General features: G+C 47.4%; 1 protein-coding gene across 1 annotated transcript; it reads right to left on the reverse strand.

The window, feature by feature from the left end:
* Positions 1-5,574: 5,574 nt before the first annotated feature.
* p2ry1 (purinergic receptor P2Y1) lies at positions 5,575-6,645 on the reverse strand (the record flags this gene model as incomplete). The annotated part of the gene is made up of 1 exon (XM_084439418.1): positions 5,575-6,645. Exon 1 carries the CDS (start codon positions 6,634-6,636, stop codon positions 5,575-5,577), a length of 1,062 nt encoding a protein of 353 aa, XP_084295544.1. The 5' UTR covers positions 6,637-6,645.
* Between the last annotated feature and the right edge of the window lie 2,822 nt (positions 6,646-9,467).

Here is a 9,467-nt window from a genome sequence, read left to right on the forward strand (position 1 = left end):
GCATAAACCATGTAATTCCTGAGCTTGAAATCCACGTATATCATACTTTTTTGAGTTTTTCGAGTGAGCCCATAGCTAGCAACGAGCCAGGGTGTGCGCGCCGATGTTATTGACACAGAACTCTGTACTGCACAAAACAGAAATATTTTAACCTGTACTAGTCAGATACATGCCAGGGAAGCCAGGAATTCGCCTTATTCACCTGGCAGCCATATTGGTCAGTCTGACGTAATTGGGGGTGCGGATGCGGAAGTGCCCGTTGACTTCAATCTTAAAAGTTTGCTGTAAAAACACCACTTCAAGAACCAAAATAGTCAAAATAACAGTCTGAATACACTATCGGGGTTACAAACTCATCATTACCAGACTCTGATTGTTTTTCACTGCCGTTGTTTTCGCGTTTGGAAATACAGTTGCATTCACTCCCATGTATTTCCAAACGCGAAAACAACGGCAGTGAAAAACAATCTGGTAATGATGAGTTTGTAACCCCGATAGTGTATTCATCCTGTTATTTTGACTATTTTGGTTCTTGAAGTGTTTTTTTTAGTGAACTTTTAACATTGAAGTCAACGGGCACTTCCGCATCCACACCCCCAATTACGTCAGAGACTGACCTGAGGTGAATAAAGCGAATAGGGCTAAACATGAAATTCAGTGTCCTTATCCTTTAATTTATCAGACATTATTTCATGTCAATTCAATTCACAGATATTTCAGTGGCATGACTAGCTTCCGTCCTACCAGTTCTGAACAGAAACAAGACAGCCACGCACATAAGCCAGCCTGGACCTGGCCTGGTTCCCTTCCATGACACAGCTATCTGAAAAGGCGAGACTAGAATGAGGCGCCTGCCGCTCCACTTACATCAGGTCCCACTGACAGACAAGTCAAGTTTGATCAGTGACGGTCAATAGGCCTATCACCCAAGACAAGTCAGCGCTATCCCTTTAGCACCGATATATCACAGCGGTGGCGAGCTCTAAATCAAAAAGCTATTTATTTGGCTAATGGCGCAGGGCGTGATATTGATTTGCGACGTGATAGAGTTAGCGGAGTGTGAAAATGTCACTCTGATTCATCGACGGAGGTTTTGGTTCGGAGCTACTAGCAGGTAGGGGTTGAGAGGTGTTAGCCTCAATCCAAATCTGTTTTTTTTTATTTTTTTTTAGCACAGATCCCCCCAGGATCATGCTCTGAAGCCTATGCGGCTGACAATACAGCGCCGTTGTCTTACAAGATCCCTTGAATGTATCGATGTTTGGGAACCACTGGGATTAGCAGTGAATCTGCTGAAGCCGGTAGAGTTCTCTTTAAACGGTGATGTCAGCTTGGGGAGACTGTGCCAGCGTCTGCCTGGAATACAAGGTTCTTGCCTCTTTGATGGACGCTTCTGTGGCACCTTGCGTCGTAAATCTGCAATAAAGCTTTATATTTCACCAGGCCCGTCCAATACTGTAATTACCTTGATCCACCAGGGTCGCGCTACAGCATCCTCTCTGTCTGTCTGTCTGTCTGTCCAGAAATACACACGCAGACACTCACACACACACACACGCACACACACATAAACATAAACACTTTGTCCTTTGGAAGATACATCATTAATATCTGCCATCACTGTTACCACTCCCCATCTGCTCCCTGCCCCTGATGAGAGAGAGGAGGAGAGGAGGTTGGCAAGACTCTACACTTTCATGCTTCGGCAAGCCGTGATTCAAGGCTAGCATTGTCTGTACTGCCTAGAAATGTTCTATTCTCACACTCCCTCCCTCCCACACACACACACCACTGATCCTACACAGATAAATGGCCAGACACATAGTATTATAGTATTACACACACATACAGTATAGTATTACACACACATACAGTATAGTATTACACAACACACACAGGACAGCACACACACACACACACGTGCGCACGCACACACACACACACACACACATACGCAACATAAACAAACACACAAGTGATATATGGTGTCCTTGTGAACTACTTCTTTCTATAACAATAGCAACAATGGAAATGACAGCCTCTTGCTTGAAAAAGGTCAGTACCCCAAGGCAACAACCCCCCCCACACACACACATACACACACACTCAGAAAGAACACACACACACAGAAAGAGGAAGAGGTACAGTCACTCACACACACACACACAGAAAGAGACACACACACCAGACACACACACACAGAAAGACAGAGAGAGACAGAAAAAGACACACACACACAGAAAGAGAGACACACACACACACACACATACACACACACACACACACACACACACACACACACAGAAAGACAGAGAGAGACAGAAAAAGACACACACACACACACACGATTAACAAATGCCAACCACAAAGCTAGCCAGGAAATCAGTGGCCATTTGTATTCACAGAGGGCCAGCGCTGTATGCTTCCTGTACCCAAGGCAGCTTGGACGCCCGGGGTCCTGATGTCAGTCTGCCAACATTTGCCGCATCAATAACCCCCAGCGCCTTTGTCCCTGGCACAACTGTGCGAGAGAGGTAGGGAGGGAGAGAAAGAGGTGGCACTCTTTATTCCTCCCTCGTACACCCTCTCCCTGGCGGGCGGTTATGAAAGGGGAGTCAACAGCAGTTGGAAGGAAGGTGGGGCTCTCGGCGGAGTGGGTTAAAGGGTACTCTGTGTGATAGGCCAATGGCAACCTCAGCTGCATTCAGACATAACAAAAGTTCACTGAACAAACACTCCGATAAGAAAGTTGTTAAGTTAAGTTGTTTATGGAAAGGCTGAAGTGGAAGAGAAAGCTATTCAAGGCTGTTCAAAACACAGATGTTTGAGATGTTTCTCAGGGTTGAGTTAAAACGTTTAGAACTATCAGAGGAATACAGTGTTGGATGTAGTAACTTGTAATTATTTTCATCGGCATATCCACGATCACTATTAACTTAAACACGTTAAGCATAATCACATAACATGAAATAAAGGACATATTAGATAATAGCTAATACATTCTGAATGTGACGTTTCATACAAAAGTTTATTCACAAAGTCACTAGTGGCCTCATGTGCTGTACAACTTCAGATCAACCATATGTGATTACAGCCATTAACCAAAGCGATGTATTCACTTCCACACATATCTCAGGGAGAGTTTATAATAACATTTACATTACGAATACCTGATCGTCAATCAACAGTAATACACAGGACAGGTGTGGAGGTGTTACAGTTACCGCCCGGGTATTCACTGTCCAGCATAGACGTGGAACGAGTAGAACAGGGTAGTCCTCCACAATTTTTTTTCCCTCTGTGCAGTAAGGAAGAATATAATATGCATTTCATGCCACTGTACTCTGAGGCTTGTGCTAAGCACAGAAAGCGCTCACCAGATTCCATCTAGTCAGAGAACGGCTGATACAACAGGAGTTTAGTTTTGTAATAGCCTGGTGTCCCGGTCTGGGAAACCAAAGCAAAATGACCTAGTTCCTCTCCTTCTTGGACATGACCTTGGGTAGGCCTTACAATATTAAATTCTAATCTGCCAAGTCATATCCTAATCTCAACCTTCCCAACTACCAAAGATGGCTGCCAGTTTGTTTTTGTTGGGAATGACTGTTCTACTGGTTCCAGTTCTATGCTCTCCAGCATACATTGCAGCCTCCATAACACAGTATAGCATCTATCTCTTAGAAAATGGCACCTTTCCTTTTTGTGATGTGTTGCCGATAACACTGGGCTCATGCAATAACTTAAAAGTCTGGATAAGTCTTGTTAAAAATGTCTACAACAAAACAATAGCAAAATGGTTCGCCAACAGTACACAGTACACACTATACAATTATTATACATATTACAATTATTATACATATTACGCCTTTAAAACACATTCAATACACAGGCGTTATATCTAGATGAGATACAGTGAGTCCCTTCACGTCACTAAGGGTGTGTTCACACCTACACATTTGATCCATTTGGAATCGGACTATCGGACAAAAAAAGTTTGCTCTGCTTCGTTTGGAGAGGTGTGAACGCGTATTCAAACTCGGTCCCCGGATCAAACAACCAAACCATGGTCCGCCTAAAAAGCAAGGACTCGGTCCGCTTCGAAAGGGACCATGCTTTCGAAGCGGTTCGCGGTTCGCTTTTGGTGTGAACGCGCATCGGACTATCAGTAGGACCAAAACAAAGAGCACGTCTCCTGTGTGATAGGTACACGGAGAAGGTCTCGTCGGCATCCATCAGGGCCCGTATTCTGCGTCAGTACCAACTACTACGACTCCTCTGCATTGAAAAAAGCAGCGCGCCTTCTTTGTTTACATGCGTCCAGATTTGGTCATGCTCATATTGGGTCGCCGTTGTTATTTGGCCAGAGCACCAAATAATCACAAGTAGCGCCAGTATGGCAAATGCAATGTGCTGTTGCGGCTCCATTGTAACAGTGATTGCTCTGATAGATTTTCCCTCGTAATTTTTCTAGCCAATAGATAAGCAACCTGTACGACTGCGTGACATTTGTTTACATGTGTTGGTTCGATACACAAATGACCGTGTGAACGCAAACCAGACCAAAAAAAACTGCAATGTTGCAACTTCACTCATTTGGTCTGGTCCTTGGATCGGACTTTCTGGTGTGATCGCAACCTTAGACTAGGTCAAACAGACCAGACAGGGCACAGTATACAGACAGACCTGATGGCAACACAGACCTATAAACAAGCATTACCTTGTACTGTAGCGGCCCATACAGCCACAGTACCGTGATATCAGTAGCAACATACCCCTCTCAAAGAAAGGGAGGGATGAGAGAGAGAAAAAGAGCGAGAGAGAGAGAGAGAGAGAGAGAGAGATAGGTACTGTAGCAGTCTGAGTAGGGCGACTCAGTCCACCCTTAGTGCATCTAACATCCGTCAGCGTGAACAGAGCCGTAGCATGGTCATCGCTTGGGCTACGACGGGGTTACTCGGGCGTTAATTAGCTTTGCACTAAGCATTCTCATCCCGGGCATCTCACCTGTAAGCCACTGAACCAGGCTTAACTGCTGCTTAATAGCTATTGATTAACCTATCCGACTGAACTTCTGTCTTCTGCTAACCCATTTGTGGTGATTCAATTCAGGAACAGGAGAGGACTGTCTGGAGGTAATATTACCTCCTGCTTCTGTTAAATAAGGCTAAGGATCATTCTTACTTTGTGCACTTGTTGCACACGCACGCCACACACACACAAACGTGCACACACACTCACACAGACACACACACAAACACACATACGGTCAGAGCAGCCTGCGGTGCAAATACTACAGGTGGCTAGAGAGCAAGAGGTCAGACACTGTATCTACTGTACAAAGCCTGACATCAGCTCTCTGTCTGCGGGCCAAGGGGAGGTTACAGGGTTGATTAATCCCCTGGAAGGACACACCGTCTGCGCGCCGCACGGTCCGTCACAGCCTCTACGCGGCTCCTCCAGCCTATTCAGTCCTACCGCTACACCTCAGACGCGTTCCTTCCATAGCGGTTCCCATCGCCTATCCAGACCCAGACCCCACACCTGATCCGGCCCCTCTCTCTCTCTCTCTCTCTCTCAGAGCTTCCTGTTTCCGTTCTCTCCCATGTAGTCCGGCAGGCAGTGGAGGGCCGTCTCCTCGCTCCGGGACTGGAGGGGGTTGTCCCCCTTCCTGGAGGTCTTTTTGGTGGCCCGGGACAGCTTCCTCCTGAACGTGTCCCCGGCCAGGAAGTAGAGGACAGGGTCCACGCAGCTGTTGAGGCTGGCCAGCCCTCGTGTCACCTGGTAGGTGGCGTACACGCGGTTGTTGAAGTCGCACGTGTCCGGCCCCTGGAAGTAGAGGCGCGCGCGCAGGTTGAGGTTCTTCATGACGTGGAAGGGCAGGTAGGACACGGCGAACACCGCCAGCACGATGATGACCAGGTGAATGGACTTGCGGCGCAGCGGCGAGTTGGTCATGTCGTTGCACACCAGCGCCCTGGCGATCATGCCGTAGCAGCCCAGGATGATGACGAAGGGCACGCAGAACCCGAACACCGTCATGCACATGCTGTAGACGAAGTAGCCGGGCAGCTCGTCCTCGCTGGTGGTGTCGTAGCAGGTGGTGGCGTTGCGTTTGGACCCGGTCCTGGAGTAGTAGAGGATGGGCGAGATCCCCGCCACCACCACCAGCCAGACCAGGGCGCTGGTGATGACGGCGTTCTTCTTCTTCAGGCGGCCCAGGGACTTGAGCGGGTGGACCACGCCCGTGTAGCGGTGCACGCTGATGCAGGTGAGGAAGAGGATGCTGCCGTACAGGTTCACGTGGAAGATGAAGCGCTGCAGCCGGCAGAGGACGTCCCCGAATATCCAGTCGGTCTTATTGAAGTAGTAGAAGATGAGGAAGGGCAGCGACAGGACGTAGCAGAAGTCGGCCAGGGCCAGGTTGAACATGTAGACGGAGATGCCGCTCCAGGGCCTCATGTGGCAGACGAACATCCAGATGGCCAGGCTGTTGCCCACGAGGCCGGTCAGGAACACCATGATGTAGACGGTGGGCAGGTAGTAGAACTGGAAGCCTGTCCTGGTGAGGGAGCATCCTCGGGTGTCGTTGATGTCGGAGACGTTCAGCAGGGATGACAGGTTCAAGTCTGTTGCCATGTTGTCAGGGAATGGCGAGCGCTTTTACTAAGAGAGGGAGGATAAGGACATAATGTTAATTATTTAGCTAAATTAACATAGGAAATTGTTTATGTCACATGAAATCAACAGAATCAAGTCATTTTTTAGAATTGCTCTGTTATCTTCTCAAAGGGCCAGACAACTGAAAACCTCTAATGTTACTGTGAATGAAGCTAATTGTTTTAGCTCTGGCAGGATGCCAGCCTGTACAGTCCTTTCTGTGAATTATACACAGACATTAGAAAATGGAAGATGGTGGTTGCCTGCTACTCAATCTCTGAGCCGAAATACGCAGAAAGAACAGAAGGCAAAACAAAATCTTCCCGCTCCCAGTGTGAAAAAAAACACATTAAAAGTTGGTAATACACAACTCACCGGTGAGTTATATCCCACATTCCTACAGCGTTTTACAGTTGAACCGATTTTAAGCATTGGCTAAAAGTGGCGTAGGGCAATCGCGTCAGGTGTCGCAGTCCTGTTGACCACAATAAACGTCCCATATACCAGCAGAAAGTTGCAGTCCGTCGGGTTAACGCGCTCACGGCATAAAGTCCCCGGTTCGACGATTGCCAACAGCAGAGAGGCGCGAGGGAGACAGCTGCGAGCACTGGCACGAAAGCGCAGGAATTACAAACAGGCTCCAGAGAGAAAGAGAGAGAGAGAGAGAGAGAGAGAGAAAAAGATAGAGGGAGGGAGGGAGGGAGAGAGAGAGAGAGAGAAAGATAGAGGGAGGGAGGGAGGGAGGGAGAGAGAGAGAGAGAGAGAGAGAGAGAGAGATAGAGGGAGGGAGGGAGGGAGAGAGAGAGAGAGAGAGAGAGAGGGAGGGAGGGAGGGAGAGAGAGAGAGAGAGAGAGAGAGAGAGAGAGGGAGGGAGGGAGGGAGAGAGAGAGAGAGAGAGATAGAGAGAGAGAGAGAGAGAGAGAGCGGGCTCTTGCGCGAAGGGGAGGGGAGAGCGAATAGCTCCCCAAACGCGCTCTTTCCTTCCTCGGTTCCTCGACCCCACCTCATCAGATCTTATGTGCGAAAAAAACATCCAGCTTAGCCCCAGCGTGTCGGTGTCACGGGCAGTTCAGCAGCTGTCTTTGCACCGACTGTAGGACTATCGCGCATAATTTCCAAAACATACAGTATCTGGGACTAGACCTAGGCTATTAGACTACTTATAATGTGCTCATGCAGTTTAAAGCATTGAGTACTTAGCAAATAGTCTCATTTGGGGATACATGTAGGCCTAATAACATAATTTGATAAACGTTCACATCGGGGACAACTGTGCGTGACATTTTATGAGTAGCGTAATACTTGTCAGAAATGGTCAGGTGTGTGAGCGGGATGCATTTGTTTTGTTTGTGGCATTTAAATTGTGACCCCCCCATCAATCACAGTAGCAAGATCATTCACAGCTAAAGCACCAGCACAATGGCCATCTTCATGCAACCAATAAAGGGGAGAGAGAAACAGAAGAAAGCGTGGGGAAGAAGAAAGAAAATTGAGAGAAAGCTAGATTTAGGATGGTATTTATTGGGTCTTTTAAATGGCTGAGCCTGAGACAAAAAAGCAGGAAGTGTGTGAGTCGGGCAAACCCAGCAACTAGCATCAGGCATTAAGAGTGGATGAGAGGGAGGGAGGGAAATGAATCATGATGGATAGGATGTCAGAGGGAGAATAAATGAACTAAATGTGAAGTTAATTATTTTCCCTCAAAGTGTGTGTGCGTGTGTGTGTGTGTGTGTGGGGCGGTGGGGGCATTACAAGCCAATATGAAAATAAATTGATATGAAGGTGGGGATGATGAAGTCCCGTCCATCTACTTCCAGTCTGAATTGGTTCCTGGATTTCAGAGAGACAGAGAGAGCTAGAGAGAGAGCTGTGTGTGAGTGTGTGCGTGACTGTGTGTGGTCATCGTTGCAGTCTCTTTGAAACAGCTGAGGCAGCAAGAGCTTGGAGTTCCAATCCTTCTTACTGTCCCCTCTAAAAATATGACTGTGCATACAGTACAGTGTATGCTATGACCTCATGAGCACATGTGTATGGGTCTTGTGAGTACAGTACGAGTAGTGTAATGTGTGTGTGTGTGTGAGAGAGAGAGAGAGAGAGAGAGAGAGAGAGAGAGAGTGTGACTGTATACAGAGCAAAGCACAGCCAAGAAATGGCTCCTGCACCTGTCGCCCTGCCCTGCCAAACCCTCTCCCATTCGGCCTGGAGCTCTTGACATGCGACCTCGATCTAACATGACGGGATAGGTGTTCCTTTCTATGTGGCTGTTGCCAGTCTGCTGGTGTCAGATCTGTGATTTGAGGAAAGAACACAAAGGCCACTGCTCGACACCTTAACTCCAGATCTGCACTCCATTGTAAGCCTCCCACAGTAATAATTACACAATGTAGGTCGTCTGAAGCAGAAAGAGACGCAGGGGATTATTCTGACAGATCAGTCCAGGATAATGCATTACAAAGGAACAGGGTGTAAATCTCTGTGATAAGTAGTCTGAAGTCTTACAAAGACACCCACACACCCACAAGCAAGTGTTGAGGCAAAACCTGTCCTTTGTGCATGACTAAGGAGTCTAAGGAGGACAGGTACACACACACGCACACACACATACACGCGCGCACACACACACACACACACACACACACACACCAATTAATTATTGTTTATTGTTTATGGTGTTTTATAATCCCGTAAGGGATGGGTCCTCGGACATGACACGGAAATAAATATTCATTCATTCATTCATTCATTCATTCATTCATTCATTCATTCATTCATTCATTCATTCATTCACACCAGGTACAATGAGATAAACA

This window comes from Borostomias antarcticus (genome assembly GCF_949987555.1).
Source record: "Borostomias antarcticus genome assembly, chromosome: 1".
Lineage (NCBI taxonomy): Eukaryota > Metazoa > Chordata > Actinopteri > Stomiiformes > Stomiidae > Borostomias > Borostomias antarcticus.